Source organism: Phaethon aethereus (genome assembly GCF_964289735.1).
Source record: "Phaethon aethereus genome assembly, chromosome: W".
Lineage (NCBI taxonomy): Eukaryota > Metazoa > Chordata > Aves > Phaethontiformes > Phaethontidae > Phaethon > Phaethon aethereus.
Genome location: NC_138581.1, coordinates 37,621,741 through 37,639,938, shown reverse-complemented (window position 1 = coordinate 37,639,938; position 18,198 = coordinate 37,621,741). Strand labels below are relative to the sequence as shown.

Genomic DNA, 18,198 nt, shown 5'->3' with positions numbered 1-18,198 from the left:
TTTCTCCATACACTCTAGACCCCCTCCCCCCCCAGTGATATCCCGGTACCGCAGGGAGGCAGCAGCCCGCAGGAGCACACCAGCGACTCCAAGCTCCCTGCTCTGAATCCTCACAGGGCGCAACCACGCGCTTGCCGCTGCAGCGTCCCACAACGGCCACCGCGTGCCACAACGAGCGCGCTGCTGCAGCCTGCACAGCGCCTGTTCCAGATCTCCCGCCCTAAACACATCTTGGTGATGGCAGTACCACGTCCCGGTGGCGACTTCCCTCCGCTCCTCCCGTTGCTATGTGCAATCCTCAGCTACTCCCCGCCTCTAGAGACGGAGTGGCGGCAGAAGACGTCTCCTTGCGATAGAGCACGAATCCACACAGGCAATGAAATCTCAGCACCTTCTAGGCACTTTCTAGCATCTCTTCTGCATGATAAGCACCAAATACCCGAGCGGGGGCCGACCTTTTAAACCCCACATGTGACGCGCCGCGTCCAAAGCCAGGTGCGCCAGAGCTCATCCATCAAGCGCCCAAAGGGCGAAACGAAAACGCGCATACAAGCTAGAGCACACAAACAAGCATGCCCGCCCGCCCACCGTGGCGGGCCAATCAACAACCAGAATGTGCCTCCTCAGAGGAAATTAGTTATAGTGAGGGAAAACACCCCCAGCAGTCCACCAGCTCAGACAGTTTCGAATTCTAGCAGTCGGCCTGGCGCCTGGCCAATAGAGCGGCAGAAGCGAAGCCGAGTTCCGCTCTGTCCCCGCCCACAGGGCAAAGTGGTTGGTGAGCAGGAACTGTTGCTCCATGACATCAGCGCCTGGTTCGGTGATTGGTTACGCCCAGGCGCGAAATGTAACGCGGGAAAAATCTCGGGTTCAGCCTGGGTTGTGCAACAGCAGTTCTTCCTCAGGAGTCACCAGGACTGGGACTACAAGTGGGGACCAGTGCCGCTTCAGGAAGGTGTGGGGAGACTGTAGCCATCACAGATTTTGCGACGATGGTAGCTGGGAAAGGGGGGGGTGACACCCTGTGACGAGTCGCCATCTCTGGCGATAAACACCTAAAGCAGACCTGGGGGGGTGACAAGTGGTGGTGATTGCAGGATTTCTATGTTTTCCCCGCCTTGGGACGTAGACTGGGAAAGGGGAACTGAGCCGTTGTGGAGTTTCCCCACTCCCTCTTCCCTTTTCTGCGCTGGTATCTGAGAGGGGGTGGCGATGGTGGAGAGGTCACTGCTGGGTCCCCCGGTGACTTTTTGCCAGGACTCCCTGAAGCGCGTCCTGGTTTCTGTTATCAAAACCACCTTGATCAAACTGCTCTCCCGGGGGAGAGATGAGGAGCCAGCGCTCCCTTCACCCGTCCCCATCAGCTCTGGCTTCAGCAACTTCATGGTTTACCCCTGGCGCTGGGGGGAGAATGCCCACAGTGTGACCTTGAGCCTGGGTGGCTCCGACGCCCCTTCATTCGTCCAACAGCCCCGTGGGGGCCCAGCCAGAGCCTGCAGCGGGGAAGAAGAGGAGGGGGGTAGCCCCGGCAGCAGTAGCAGCGGCAGCCACCTCAAGGTGAGTGTGGCCGGGACGGGCCAAGCAGCTGGACACGACGGGGTGAACTCTGCTGCCCCTGTGCGTGCAGTCCGGAGTCAGTGGGGTGGTAAGGTGCCTCACTACGGAGGGGCAGAGACGCAAAGTTAAAGGGCGACGGGCCGAACACTCCTTCCCTATTCTCAGCGTCTAGCTCCTCCTGGACACTTGAAGTGAAGTCTCTTCTGATGACACCACGGCACGCCCAACTGCATCGGGGGGGGCGGGGGGAAGAGGCGAGCCGCCCTTAACGGTCCCCGAGGGGTGGGATGGGGGTGGAGCCAGTTGCAGATGGATGACAACCCGCCAACGGCTGGGCATCTACACGCTGACAACCCTCCAAACTCCTCAAAACATCAAAAACGCCCACACCCTAAAAGCGCCCTACCCCTAAAACAAAAAACCCAACCCCCCAACCCCTCAAAAAAACCCCAAACCCTGAAACCCTCCAGTCCATCGAACCCCCCACAAATCCCAAGCACCAAACAAAAAAAACCCTCCATGACCCCCAAACTTTGTGAATCCCAATCCCCCAAAGTACCCCAAACCAGAACCCCCCAAAAACCCACCCCAAACAAAAACCCCTAAACCCCTAAATACAAGAAACCCTGAAACCTCCAAACCCCCTGAATGCTCACACTCCCTCCAAAAGTCCCAACCATGCACAATGCCCCAAACCCCAGAAGCCCCCACACCTAAAACCACCCCAAAACTTTGGACACCCCCCCCCAAAAAAAAGAAGCCCCAAATGCAAAAAAACCCCAACCCCAAATCTCCAAACCCACCCCTCTCAACCCCCCCCAAAATCCAATAAAACACAACCCCCCCCATGAACCCCCAAACCCAATCCCTCCCAAGAACTTCAGAACGAAAAACTGGTAAATCATACCTAAACCCAAAAACCCCACAAATTACAACTGCCTCAACCTGTCCTGCCCAAAACCTCTCAACCCTGCCAAAACTGCAACAAAACATCCCAACCCCCTGTAAAAAGCCCAAACCAATAATCAATAACCTTGAATCCTGTGTTCAGTTTTGGGCCCTTCACTACAAGAAGGACATTGAGTTGCTGGAGCATGTCCAGAGAAGGGCAATGAAGCTGGTGAGGGGTCTGGAGAACAAGTCTTATGAGGAGCGGCTGAGGGAACTGGGGTTGTTTAGCCTGGAGAAGAGGAGGCTGAGGGGAGACCTTATTGCTCTCTACAACTACCTGAAAGGGGGTTGTAGTGAGGTGGGTGTTGGTCTCTTCTCCTGAGTAACTAGCGATAGGAGGAGAGGAAGGAGCCTCAAGTTGCACCAGGGGAGGTTTAGATTGCATATTAGGAAAAAATTCTTCACTGAGAGAGTGGTCAAGCATTGGAACAGACTGCCCAGGGAGGTGGTGGAGTCACCATCCCTGGAAGCGTTCAAAAAACGTGTGGACATGGCACTGCAGGACATGGTTTAGTGGGCTTGGTGGTGTTGGGTTGGTGGTTGGACTTGATCTTGAAGGTCTTTTCTAACCGTAATGATTCTGTGATTCTGTAATCCAAGCCCCCAAACCTGAAGAAGGTACTTCCATCAAAATGCGCCACACTAAAAAAACCCATACCAAACGAAGCTCTCCAAACTCTGAACATCAAACCCTCTCCCTAAAACACATCACGCAAAAAGACTCTCCAAACCTACCGTCTCAAACCTGAAGGCAACAACCTCCCTCCCCAAGAAGTACTATGAAAAAAACACTCCAGTTCCCCCAAAACATGCTACACAAAAAAAGTGCCAAACCCAGCCCCCCCAACCCCAAAAAGTCACCCTCACCCCTAGAACATGCCATGCAAAAAGATGTGCCAAAATCAGTCCCCTGAACCCTGAGAAGGCAACCCTCACAAAACTCCCCACAGGAAAAAGCATGCCAAACCCAGCCCCCCTGTGGTGGGTTGAGCCTGGTTAGACACCAGGTGCCCACCAAAGCCACTCTATCACTCCCCTTCTCCGCTGGTCAGGGGAGAGAAAATGTAACAAAAAGCTTGTGGGTCGAGATAAGGACAGGGAGAGATCACTCAGCCGTGACTGTCATGGGCAAAACAGACTCAACTTGGGGAAATTAATTTAATTTCTTGCCAGTCAAAACGGACTAGGGGAATGAGAACTAAAATAAAATCTTAAAATACCTTCCCCCCACCCCTCTCTTCTTCCTGGGCTCAACTTCACTCCCGATTTCTCTACTTCCTCCCCCGAAGCAGCACAGGGGGATGGGGAACGGGGGTTGTGGTCAGTTCATCACACGTCATTTTTGCTGCTCCTTCCTCCTCAGGGGGAGGACTCCTCACACTCTTGCCCTGCTCCAGCGTGGGGTCCCTCCCACGGAACACAGTCCTCCATGAACTTCTCCAACTTGAGTCCTTTCCACAGGCTGCAGTTCTTCACAAACTGCTCCAGCGTGTGTCCTTTCCATAGGCTGCAGTCCTTCAGGAACAGACTGCTCCAGCATGTGTCCCCCACGGGGTCACAAGTCCTGCCAGCAAAACTGCTCCAGTGTGGGCTCCTCTCTCCATGGGGTCACAGGTCCTGCCAGGAGCTTGCTCCAGTGCAGGCTTCCCATGGGGTCACAGCCTCTTTTGGGCATCCACCTGCTCCGGTGTGGGGTCCTCCAAGGGCTGCAGATGGATATCTGCTCCAGCGTGGAGCTCCATGGGCTGCAGGGGGACAGCCTGCCTCACCATGGTCTTCACCGTGGGCTGCAGGGGAATCTCTGCTCCAGCACCTGGATCATGTCCTCCCTCTCCTTCTTCACTGACCTTGGTGTCTGCAGAGATGTTTCTCTCACATATTCTCACTCCTCTCTCTGGCTGCAATTGTTGTGTGCCCTTTTTTTCCCCCTTCTTAAATATGTTATCCCAGAGGCACTACCACTGTCACTGATTGGCCTGGCCTTGGCCAGCGGCAGGTCTGTCTTGGAGCCATCTGGCATTGGCCCTATGAGACATAGGGGAAGTTTCTAGCAGCTTCTCACAGAAGCCACCCCTGCAGCCCCACCGCTACCAAAACCTTGCCACACAAACCCAGTACACCCCTCAAACCCCAAGAAGGCAACCATCTGCACCACAACACACTACACAAAAAAGTGCAGCAAATACAGCCCCCAAAATCTCAGGAAGGCATGCTCACCCCTGGAACGTGTCACATGAAAAAGTGCACCGACCCCAGCCCACCGAACCCTTAAAAGGCAACCCCCCCTACTGAAAAAATCTGCAACAGGAAAAAGCGCTCTAAACACAGCCCCCCAAACCCCAAGAAGGCAACATCCTGCCCAAAAATGCGCCATGTGAAGGAGTATGCCAAACCATGCCCTCCAAACTCCAAGAAGGCAACCCCCCCCAACATGCGCCACATGAAAAGATGTGCCCAGCCCCCTGAAAACAAAAGGCCACACCTCTCCCTAAAACACACCATAAGAAAAGACACACCAGCCTCAGCCTCTCAAACACCAAGAAGGCACTCACCCCACAAAATGCACCACAGGAAAAAGCATGCCAAGCCCAGCCCCTGGAACCCCAAGAAGGCAACCTCTGGCCCAAAACCACGCCACATGAAAAAGTGTGCCCAAGACCAGCTCCCCGAAAAATGCAGGGAGTACAAAAAATGCAGCACCCTAAATCCTGAGAAGGCAAACTTCTGCCCAAAAATGTTCCACATGGAAAGCGTGCCAAATCCAGTCCCCCAAATAACAAGAAGGCAACCTTCTACCCCAAAATGTGCCACAGAAAAAGCACACCAGCCCCAGCCCCTCAACCCCCAAGAAGGCAACCACTCCCAAAAACGTGCCACAGGAAAAGGTGCTCTAAATATAGCCCTCCAAATCCTGAGAAGGCAACCTCCTGCCCCAAAATGCACCACACGAAAGTGTGCCAAACCCTGATCTCCAAACCACAGGAAGGCCACCTGAAAAGGTGCGCCAAGCCAAGCCCCCCTGAACCCTGTGAAGGCAACCTTCTGCCCCAAAACATGTCACATAAATAGTGTGCCAAACCAAGTTCCCCAAACCCCTTAGAAAGCAACCCCTATCCAAAATGCACCACACAAGAAAGCACACCAAATATAGCCCCCGCCAAAATCTGGAAAGGAACCCCCCACCGCCAAACCAAGCCACATAAAAAAGCACCAGTCCTAGCCCATCAAACCCTGCGAGATGGCAACCTCCCACCCCAAAATGAGCCACAGCAAAAAGCACGCCAACCCCAGCTCCCCAAATCCCAAGAAGGTACTGCCCCCAAATGTGCCAAATGAAAATGTGTCACAAACCAAGCTTGCCAAACCCTGAGAAGGCAACCTCCCACCCCAAAATGTGCCACAATAAAAACCGCACCAAAACCAGCCCCCTGAATCACCGAAATGGAAAAAAACCCCTAAAATATGGCAAATTAAAAGACTAGCCACACCTAGCCCCCCAAACCCCAAGAAGGCAAGCCCCCCTCAAAATGTGCCACACTAAATGCACCAAACTCAGTTCTCAGAATCCTGAAAAGCAATCCCTCTCGCCAAAACATGTCACACAAAAAGATGCTCCAAATCCAGCCCCTTGAACACTGAGAAGGCAACACTCCCAAAACAAAAACTTGCCATGAGTAAAGACGCCAACCTCAGCCCCCCGAATCCCAAGTAGGCAACTCCCCCCCCCCGCCAAACACACCACACAAAAAAATGCACCAAACCCAGCCCCCGCTGAACCCTGAGAAGACAACTACACTCCCCAAAATGCGCCACGTGAAAAAGCATGCCAAGTCCAGCCCCCCAAACCCTGAGAAGGTAACACCTCTCCCCAAGATGTGCCACATGAGAAAGCGCGCCAAATCCAGCCTCCCAAACTTTGTGAAGAACACCTTCCCCCTCAACAAGCCACATGAAAAAGCACCAAACTCAGCCTCCTGAACCTCGAGAAAGCAACCCCCTTCTAAAACGTGCCACATGAAAAGACATGCCAAACCCAGCCCCTCGAACACTGAGAAGGCAACCTCCTGCCCCAAAATGCACTACATTCAGTGGTTGCCCCTCCAACCACTGAACCAAAAAAACCCCAAAGCACACCAAAAGAAAAATGTGCCAAAGCTATCTCCCTCAAACACATAACCCCAAAAAAAGAAAATCCCAAACCATGTCAAAAGTAAAAAGTGCCAAAACAAGTCCTCTGAGCCTTCGAAACATAAAAAATCCCTAAAACCCATGAAAAACCCTGAAAACCTCCCAAATTTGTACCACCTCCCCAAACCTGCACAAAAAAAAAAAATAGGACAAAACAAAAAAATGCCAAACCTAGCCCCTGAACCAAAACAAACCCCAAGACATACCAAAACGAAACCAAAGCCCTAACCACCAGAAGAAAAAACCTAAACCCCAACCCATCAAAACCCCTAAACCCGATATTAACCCCCCAAAACATGCCAAAGACAGCCCCCTCAACCACCAAACCAAAAAGGCCCCCAAAACTATGCCAGAAGTGTGCCAAACCCACCCACCTCAACTGTCAAACCAAAAACCCCCCAATCCACGCCAAAACAAAGCCACGCCAGACAGCTCCCCAACAACTGAACCAAAAAAACCCCAAATGCACTGAAACGAAAATGTGCCAAAACAAAAGCCACCAAATCCAGCACCTCAAACCATTGACCAAAAAAAACCCCTGTTGTGGTGAGCGAGTCTTGCTTGATCACTCCTTGGCTCTCCAGCTGATGAATCAGCTCATGGATGGGGATCAGGGAGTCTCTGTTGGTGCGATATTGCCGCCGGTGCACTGTTGTGGTAGCGATCGGCACCTGTTGTTCTTCAACCCTCAGCAACTCCACCACAGAAGGGTCCTCTGAGAGACCAGGCAAGGGGGACAGCTGTTTAATTTCTTCCGTCTCCAAGGCAGCTATACCAAAAGCCCACCGGTACCCTTTTGGGTCCTTGAAATACCCTCTCCTGAGGTAGTCTATGCCCAGGATCCATGAAGCCTCTGCGCCAGTCACAATGGGGTGCTTCTGCCACTCATTCCCAGTTAGGCTCACTTCGGCCTCCAGTACAGTCAGCTGTTGGGATCCCCCCGTCACTCCGGAAATACAGATGGGTTCTGCCCCTATATGCCTTGATGGCATCAGGGTACGTTGTGCACCAGTGTCCACTAAAGCCTTATATTCCTGTGGGTCTGATGTGCCAGGCCATCGAATCCACACAGTCCAATAAACTCAGTTGTCCCTCTCCTCCGCCTGGCTGGAGGCAGGGCCCCTCAAGTCCTGGTCATAGTACTCGTTACCCACTTCTTGTAAATATGAATCAGAAGTCCCTTCAAGACGATCAGAGGTGAGATCAGCCCTTCTATTCTTTCTGGGAAACTGCCCACTGGAAAGTGGAGCAACGATTTTTCTGGAGGAACCTGAACCCCCTTTTGTAATTGTTTTTCCTTGCAGCTCGCGTACTCGTGCCTCTGGGGTCGAGGTAGGTTTTCCATCCCACCTCCTCATGTCCTCTCCGTAGTCACGCAATTGAAACCACAGGGTGGCTCGCGGTGTGTATCCTCTATATCTTCTCTCTTGAACAGAAGAGCGCTTACTCCTAATGGCTGAGACGCTGGTCCGTATGGGTGGAGGGTAGGGCATATCCTCTTCAAATTGCCGGAACTCCCGGGACAGTTTCTCCACAGCAGAGACTCAGGCCCATAGGGAGGAAGAGAGACTTTCTTCGTATTGCCGGAGTTGGCCAGCCAATTCATCCACCGTTGGTCTCTCTCCGTCTTTCCAGGCCGTTACTGCTAATGAGTTGGCATATGATGATGGTGCACTCCGTACAAACTTCCGCCACATAGGTCGCGTGCAATTGACTTCATCTGGATCTTTGGATGATTGTCCATTGTCCAAGCCACCATAAATCACTTCCAGCACAGCTAGCTCCCTCAGGTACTGGATACCTTTCTCCATGGTGGTCCACTTGCCTGGGTGACACAGAACATCTTCCTTGAAGGGATACCTTTCCTTCACACCCGACAGGAGTCGCCTCCAGAGGCTGAGGACTCGTGCACCTTTTCCAATTGCTTTGTCAATGCCCCCTTCCCAAGAAAGGGATCCCAGCTGCTTGGTTCCCTACCCCCTAATTCCAGGCTACTGGCCCCATTATCCCAGCATCGGAGCAGCCAGGTGACAATGTGCTCACCTGGACGACGGCTGAAATCCTTTCGCATATCTCGCAATTCACTCAGGGATAGAGATCGGGTAGTTACCATCTCTTTTATGAGTTCTTCCTCTTCCTCCTCTTCAAGCGATGACTCGCTCTCTTCCCTCTTCTGTCCTCATGATGGCCCTGCTTCAGAGCACTCTGCCTCCTCACTCTCTTCCTCTGGCTCCTTCTTAGAAGTATCTTCCTCGTCCCTTACTAAACGAGCTGACTTCCACTTCCAAGATTTCTTCTTTTGTATAGGGGCAACTGATACTGGGATGGGCTGGTTCTCTGGTTCAGCTGCAACAGTCTGAGTAGCTACAGTGCCTGTTGCAGGTGTTGGAGTAGTGGCAGTGCCCTCCGTGGGGGTTGGAGTAGTCACAGTGCCTGCCACATTGCCATCAGACCCAGAGAGCCTCTCTCCCCTTTGCATAGTGTTAAATAGAGCTCGGTAGGCATGGGCCAGGCCCCAGCACATTGCAATGATTTGTGTCTCCTTGGAGCTGCCAGGCTGACAGCATACTTCTTCCAGATATTCTGCTAGTTTATCAGGATTCTGCACTTGTTCGGGAGTGAAGTTCCAAAACACCGGAGGTGCCCACCGCCCCAGGCATTTGCCCATGCTGTTCCACACACCCTGCCATTCATAACTATCCAGCCTTGGGGTAGATCTCCGGGTGATATTCTTAAATTGCTTGCCAACCTTGGACAAAACCAAAACAATGTTCCCCAGAAGTAGCAATAGAGGTATTTTAACTACCCAAGGGTGTTCAAAATACTGAAAAATTATTGTGATGAAGGAGGAAACGTTATGATAGAGGGTAGCAAAGGTACCATTCTGCATTTCCTCCATAAAAAGCCTTTCAGAGGCAGAAGTATAATTGCTAATCATCTCCACAAGATAGTAGCCAAAATACAGTAACGGCTTTAGTACAGAGCTCAGATGATACCACATTAAGCTCAAGGTCAGTGTTCTAAAAACAAATCTCACAGGTGAGATATTACTAATCATCGCAGAGTATAGCAGCCCGCAGAAACCAACACCGATCCTTAACATGCACGGCAAAGACGAGAGCATGATGCAAATCAAATAAACTAATATTGTGACCTGCAACCGTTATTATCTCAAGCCTCGTGCCCCACGTTGGGTGCCAAAAAAGACTGTCGTGGTTTAGCCCAGCCGGCAACTAAGCACCACGCAGCCGCTCACTCACTCCCCCTCCCACAGTGGGACGGGGGAGAGAATTAGGAAAAAAACCTCGTGGGTTGAGATAAACACAGTTTAATAGGACAGAAAGAGAGAAGGGAACAACAATGATAATACCAACAAAGGAATGTACAAGAACAAGTGATGCCCAATACAGCAATTGCTCACCACCCAGTGATCGACAGCCCATCCCCGAGCAGCGATTTCCGCCCCCCGGCCAACTCCAGTTTATGTACTGGGCATGACGTCGTATGGTAGGGAATATCTCTTTGGCCAGCCTGGGTCAGCTGTCCTGGCTGTGTCCCCTCCCAGCTCCCCGTGCACCCCCAGCCTGCTCACTGGCAGCCCAGCACGAGAAGCTGGACTGTCCTTGACTACTTGGCAACCACTCAAAACATCAGCACATTATCAACATTTTCTCATCCCAAATCCAAAACACAGTCTCACACTAGCTTCTGTGAAGAAAACCAGCTCTATCCTGGCTGAAACCAGGACACCCCCAAAACATGCCAAAACAAAAATATGCCAAACTGAGCCCACTGAACCACTGAACAAAAAAATCCCTAAGATGTGCAACCCCCTCCCAAAACATGTTAAACCCAGCCCCCCCAACCACTGAATCAAAAAGCTCTCAAAACTTGCCAAAATAAAAGCATGTCAAACCCAACAAAGTGGTTGGGGGGAACCACTGAACCAAAAAACGCTCCCCGAATGCATCAAAACAAAAATGGGACAAAACAGAAATGTGCCCAAACAGCAATGTGCAAAACCCCGTCCTGCTAAACCCAGAATGAAAAAAACACCCAAAATGCTAGAAGAGAAACAGCCTAAACTAAGCCAGTCATTGAACGAAAAAATACCCCACAGCACACAGAAAATGCTGAAAACATGGCAGAACACGCTAAGCCTCCCAAAACCACACTAAAACAAAAACGTGCCCAATCCGGCCCTCCAACTATCAAACAACAAAAAAACCCAAAACCCAGTGCTGCGAGTCCCCCAAACACAATAATAATCCCCCCAAACATGCCAAAACTGTGCCTAACCCAGTGCTCCCAACCACTGATCCAAGCCCCCCCCAAAATGCACCAAAACAAAAACTGCACCAAACCTAGCATCTCCAGCCACCAAACCAAAAATCTCCCATAACGTGCTGAAACTCATACAAACCCAACCCTCAATCACAAACCCCCCCAAAAAACCCAAACCCAACAAAATCACACCAAACCAAAGACATGCCAAACCCAGCCCCTGCAACAACCAAACCACCCCACCAAAACACTCCAAAATAAATAAAAAAGCCAAACTCAGCATCCCCATTAATGAACAGACAAAAAAAAACAAACACCAAGAGGTGCCAAAACAGAAACGGGCCCAAAAAAATGCACCAAACCCAGCCTCCTGAACCATCAAAGCAAAACAAGCCACCAAAACATGCTAAAAAAACCCAGCTGCCAAAATAATAAAAAACCCAAACACCAACCATTCAAAACCCCCAAACCTAATATTAACCCCCCAAAACATGCCAAACCCAGTCCCCCAACAACTGAAACAAAAAGCTCTGAAAGCACGCCAAATCAAAAATACCCCAAACCCAGTCCGTCCATCCACTGAAAAAAACGACAAATCACGTGAAAACTAAAATCCACCAATCACCAACTAAATAAACCCCCATAAAGCATTAGAAGAAAAATGTGCTAAAAATACGCCAAACCCAGCTCTTCAAACCACTGAACCACAAAAAAACTAATGTGCCAAAAGAAAAATGCCCCAAAACAAAACCTAGCCAAACAGAGCCCTCCTCAACAAGAGCCCCCCCAAAGCCCAAAACATGCTGAAAGAAAAATGTTCCAAACAAATCCATCAGAACCACTGAACCAAAAAACCCCGCAAAACACTGTCACCTGACACTAAGGGGACAGACAGGTTCTTTTAGGGATCCTTGTCAGAATGATCACAGCACTAAATTGTAGGTAAAATTAAAGCATTATTTTCTTAACGGGATATTATGATTATTGTAGCACAGAATTTATGATTAGAATGGCACAGGATTTCTACAAGCAGAATCAATATCGGACAATCTATATCACAGAATCACAGAATCACTAGGTTGGAAAGGACCTTTAAGATCATCAAGTCCAACCATTAATCCAGCACCACCATGTCCCCTAAACCATGTCCTGAAGCGCCACATCCACATGTTTTTTGAACACCTCCAGTGATGGCGACTCCACCACCTCCCTGGGCAGCCTGTTCCAATGCCTGACCACCCTCTCAGTGAAGAAATTTTTCCTAATATCCAATCTAAACCTCCCCTGGCGCAACTTGAGGCCATTTCCTCTTGTCCTATCACTAGTTACTTGGGAGAAGAGACCAACACCCTCGTCGCCACAACCCCCTTTCAGGTAGTTGTAGAGAGCAATAAGGTCTCCCCTCAGCCTCCTCTTCTCCAGACTAAACAACCCCAGTTCCCTCAGCCGCTCCTCATAAGACTTGTGCTCCAGACCCCTCACCAACTTCGTTGCCCTTCTCTGGACACGCTCCAGCACCTCAACATCCTTCTTGAAGTGAGGGGCCCAAAAATGAACACAGGATTCAAGGTGCGGCCTCACCAGTGCCAAGTACAGGGGCACAATCACTTCCCTACTCCTGCTGGCCACACTATTCCTGATACAGGCCAGGACGCTGTTGGCCTTCTTGGCCACCTGGGCACACTGCCAGCTCATGTTCAGCCGGCTGTCAACCAGCACCCCCAGGTCCCTTTCCGCCAGGCTGCTCTCCAGCCACTCCTCCCCAAGCCTGTAGCGTTGCATGGGGTTGTTGTGGCCAAAGTGCAGGACCCTGCACTTGGCCTTATTAAACCTCATACAGTTGGCCTCTGCCCATCGATCCAGCCTGTCCAGATCCCTCTGCAGAGTCCTCCTACCCTCCAGCAGATCAACACTCCCACTCAACTTGGTGTCATCTGCAAACTTACTGAGGGAGCACTCAATTCCCTCATCCAGATCATCAATAAAGATATTGAACAAGACCGGCCCCAGAACCGAGCCCTGGGGAACACCGCTTGTGACCGGCCGCCAGCCGGATTTAACTCCATTCACCACAACTCTCTGGGCTCAGCCATCCAGCCAGTTCCTCACCCAGCGAAGAGTAAACCCATCCAAGCCACGAGCCGCCAGTTTCTCCAGGAGAATGCTGTGGGAGACGCTGTCAAAGGCTTTACTAAAGTCCAGGTAGACAACGTCCACAGTCTTTCCCTCATCCACTAGGCGGGTCACCTGGTCATAGAAGGAGATCAGGTTGGTCAAGCAGGACCTGCCTTTCATGAACCCATGCTGGCTGGGCCTGATCCCTTGGTTGTCCTGCAGATGCCCTGTGAGCACTCTCAAGACCAACCGCTCCATAATCTTCCCTGGAACAGAGGTCAGGCTGACAGGCCTGTAGTTCCCAGGATCCTCCTTCCGGCCTTTCTTGTAGACGGGCGTCACATTGGCAAGCCTCCAGTCATCTGGGACCTCCCCTGTTAACCAGGACTGCTGATAAATGATGGAGAGTGGCTTGGAAAGCTCCTCCGCCAGCTACCTCAGTACTCTCGGGTGGATCTCATCAGGCCCCATAGACTTGTGGGTGTCCAGGTGGTTTAGCATGTCCTTGACTGCTTCCTCCTGGATTATGAGGAGTACATTGTGCTCTCCATCCCCATCTTCCAGCTCAGGGGGCTGAATACCCTGCGGATGCCTGGACTGGCTATTAAAGACTGAGGCAACGAAGGCATTAAGTACCTCAGCCTTGTCCTCGTCCTTGGAGACAATGTTCCCCGCCATATCCAGTAGGGGATGGAGATTCTCCTTGCCTCTCTTTTTGTTGTTAATATATTTGTAAAAACATTTTTTGTTATCCTTTACAATTGTGGCCAGACTGAGTTCTAGCTGGGCTTTTGCCTTTCTAATTTTGTCCCTGCTTGACCTAACGAGATCCTTGTACTCTTCGTGAGTTGCCTGCCCCTTCTTCCAGAGGTGATAAACTCTCCTCTTTTCCCTGAGTCCCAGCAAAATCTCCCTGTTCAGCCAGGTCGGTCGCCTTCCCTGCCAGCTCTTCTTACAGCACATGGGGACCGCCTGCTCCTGCGCCTTTAAGATTTCCTTCTTGAAGACTGTCCAGCCTTCCTGGACCCCTTTGTCCTTCAGGACTGTCTCCCAAGGGACTCTCTCAACCAGTGACCTGAACAGGCCAAAGTCTGCCCTCCGGAAGTCCATGATAGCAGTTTTGCTGACCCCTCTCCTTACTTCCCTCACAACCGAGAATTCTATCATGTCGTGGTCGCTCAGACCAAGACGGCCTCCGACCACCACATCTCTCACCAGTCCTTCTCTGTTTGTAAACAGCAGGTCCAGCAAGGCACCTCCCCTGGTGGACTCACTCACCAGCTGCATCAGGAAGTTATCCTCCACACACTCCAGGAACCTCCTAGACTGTTTCCTCTCTGCCGTGTTATACTTCCAGCAGATGTCTGGTAGGTTGAAGTCCCCCACAAGAACAAGAGCCAGCGAATGCGAGACCTCCGCCAGTCGCTTATAGAATGTCTCATCCGTCTCTTCATCCTGGTTGGGTGGCCTGTAACAGACTCCCAGCAGGATGTCTGCCTCATTGGCCTTCCCCCTCATCCTTACCCACAAGCACTCTACTTGGTCTTCACAATCTTCGATTTCTATGCAATCAAAACACTCCCTAACATACAGAGCCACCCCACCACCTCTCCTTCCCTGCCTATCCCTTCGGAAGAGCTTATAGCCATCCATTGCAGCACTCCAGTCATGAGAAGCATCCCACCATGTTTCTGTGATGGCAACTACGTCATAGCTGTCCCACTGCACAATGGCTTCCAGATCCTCCTGTTTGGTGCCCATGCTGCGTGCATTGGTGTAGATGCACCTGAGCTGGGCTATCGATTTCAACTCTGGCACGTTGAACCGACCCCTAGGTTCAACTCTAGTGAGCCTGGTTTTATCCCCTCCCCCCTCCAAATCTAGTTTAAATCCCTCTCAATGAGACCTGCCAGCTCATGAGCAAGAATCCTTTTGCCCCTTGGCGTCAGTTGCACTCCATCAGCTGCGAGGAGGCCCGGTGCCGTGTGAACCGCCCCGTGGTCAAAAAACCCAAGATTCTGACGACGGCACCAGCCCCTGAGCCACGTGTTGATCAGGTGTGCTTTCCTGTTCCTTTCAGCGTTCTTCCCCATCACTGAAGGGATTGACGAAAACACTACCTGCGCTCCCGCTCCATTGACCAGTCGCCCCAGCGCTCTCAAGTCCTTTTTAACTGCCTTTGGGCTTCTTAGCGCAACCTCATCGTTGCCAACCTGCATGACCAACAGCGGGTAGTAATCAGTGGGCCGAACCAGACCAGGGAGTTTCCTGGTGACGTCTCTCACCCAGGCCTCGGGGAGGCAGCAGACTTCCCTGTGAGTTGGGTCTGGTCGACATATTGGGCCCTCTGTACCCCTTAGGAGGGAGTCACCTACAACAATCACCCTCCTCTTTTTCTTAACTAAGGACGTCTTGATGCATGGGGCTCGTTGACTCACCCTAGGCACCCCCTCGGACGGACCTTCGTCAGGGTCCTCATGTTCCTGTCCCTCACGTTCCAGAGCCCCATACCTGTTGTGTAAGGGCAGCTGGGATGGTGAGGAAGGCCGGGAGGGAATTCGCTGACCTCTCCGAGGAGGGACCTGCTTCCATTTCCCCTCATCTCTTAGGTCCTCTCCTTCTGCCCGGCAGCAAGAGGACAGGGGATCTCTTGCTGCTTGTGGAGCCTCCACCAGCTGCCCCTGCCTCAGGGCCGCCAGGGTGTGGCTCCACCAATCTATCTCCCTCTCACACTCCCTAATGCTCCTCAGCCTCTCCACTTCCTCTTTCAGCTCTGCTACCAGGCTGAGCAGGTCGCTGACCTGGTCGCACCGCACACAGGTAGTGTCCCTGTCGGTCTCTGGAACAACCGACAGGCTCAGGCACTCTCTGTAGCCGGATACTTGGACAGCCGCGTGCCTGAGCGGGAGCTCCGTCTGTGTCGCCACAGTCTTTCTGGCCCCGGTTTTCAGCCGAGTGGTGACCATGGCTGAGCCTCCTCTGGGAGGACGATGGCCACTTGTACTGTACCCCGCTCGCACGCCTTCCCTGCACGCCCTGCCCGCGCAAACTGACGCGCTACGCCCTCGTGACGCGCCACGTCCTGTTTGCCCACCCTGTTCGCCGTGCTCCGGGTTGCTCGCGCTCCCGGTGGCTGCTCTTGTAGGCGAGGGGTTTTGGCCGCCGCCGCCCTGGGCCCCGCCCACGCTGAGTCAGAGCTGCCGCTCGTTAGGAGCCCGCTCCGCCTGCCGGGGGTCGGGGGGGGGAAGCTGGGGCACTCTCTCGCTCCCTGTGCTGCCGCCTTCGCGGTTTGGCCGCGTCGGGAAGGCTCCCCCGGCGCAATCCTTCGCTCCGTAGCCCTTCGCCTCGGTGTATGCATGTAGCATAATACATATTGTAAAATACAGATTATAATTTCTAATCACCTGGACCCTCTGCAGGTCATGTCAAATTTTAATACATGGTTTGCTGTATCAAAATAACAATCATAATCTAGACTTGAAAATCATATAAAAGAATACAAGTCACTCAATCCTTAGCAGAAGCAGATGATGGTGGAGGTGTCCCTGGCCACTGGGGATTCACAGATCACAGAATCACAGAATCACTAAGGTTGGAAAGGACCTTCAAGATCATCAAGTCCAACCATTAATCCAGCGCCACCATGTTCCCTAAACCATGTCTTGAAGCGCCACATCCACTCGTTTTTTGAATACTTCCAGAGATGGCAACTCCACCACCTCCCTGGGCAGCCTGTTCCAATGCCTGACCACCCTCTCGGTGAAGAAATTATTCCTAATATGCAATCTAAACCTCCCCTGGCGCAACTTGAGGCCATTTCCTCTCGTCCTATCGCTGGTTACTTGGGAGAAGAGACCAACACCCTCGTCGCCACAACCCCCTTTCAGGTAGTTGTAGAGAGCGATAAGGTCTCCCCTCAGCCTCCTCTTCTCCAGACTAAACAACCCCAGTTCCCTCAGCCGCTCCTCATAAGACTTGTGCTCCAGACCCCTCACCAGCTTCGTTGCCCTTCTCTGGACACGCTCCAGCACCTCAACGTCCTTCTTGCAGTGAGGGGCCCAAAAGTGAACACAGTATTCAAGGTGCGGCCTCACCAGTGCCGAGTACAGGGGCACAATCACTTCCCTACTCCTGCTGGCCACATTATTCCTGATACAGGCCAGGATGCTGTTGGCCTTCTTGGCCACCTGGGCACACTGCCAGCTCATGTTCAGCTGGCTGTCAACCAGCACCCCCAGGTCCCTTTCCGCCAGGCAGCTCTCCAGCCACTCCTCCCCAAGACTGTAGTGTTGCATGGGGTTGTGGTGGCCGAAGTGCAGGACCCTGCACTTGGCCTTATTAAACCTCATACAGTTGGCCTCTGCCCATCGATCCAGCCTGTCTAGATCCCTCTGCAGAGCCCTCCTACCCTCCAGCAGATCAACATTCCCACCCAACTTGGTGTCATCTGCAAACTTACTGAGGGAGCACTCGATCCCCTCATCCAGGTCATCGATAAAGATATTGAACAAGACCGGCCCCAGAACCGAGCCCTGGGGAACACCGCTTGTGAACGGCCGCCAGCCGGCTTTAACGCCGTTCACCACAACTCTCTGGGCTCGGCCATTCAGCCAGTTCCTCACACAGCGAAGAGTAAACCTGTCTAAGCCACGAGCCGCCAGTTTCTCCAGGAGAATGCTGTGGGAGACGCTGTCAAAGGCTTTACTCAAGTCCAGGTAGACAACGTCCACAGCCTTTCCCTCATCCACTAGGCGGTCACCTGGTCATAGAAGGAGATCAGGTTGGTCAAGCAGGACCTGCCTTTCATGAACCCATGCTGGCTGGGCCTGATCCCTTGGTTGTCCTGCAGATGCCCTGTGAGCACTCTCAAGACCAACCGCTCCATAATCTTCCCCGGCACAGAGGTCAGACTGACTGGCCTGTAGTTCCCAAGATCCTCCTTCCGGCCTTTCTTGTAGATGGGCGTCACATTGGCAAGCCTCCAGTCATCTGGGACCTCCCCTGTTAACCAGGACTGCTGATAAATGATGGAGAGTGGCTTGGAAAGCTCCTCCGCCAGCTCTCTCAGTACTCTCGGGTGGATCTCATCAGGCCCCATAGACT

The 18,198-nt window shown here is 52.3% G+C and overlaps 1 protein-coding gene across 1 annotated transcript in view; it reads left to right on the top strand.

The window, feature by feature from the left end:
• Positions 1–1,212: 1,212 nt before the first annotated feature.
• Positions 1,213–18,198, top strand: part of LOC309415216 (zinc finger protein 367-like) — a gene marked incomplete at both ends in the record, with an annotated part of 41,223 nt that continues 24,237 nt past the window's right edge. Inside the window, 1 exon segment of the mRNA XM_082012667.1 lies at positions 1,213–1,557. Within this exon segment, the coding sequence (XP_081868793.1) occupies positions 1,213–1,557 (345 nt within the window).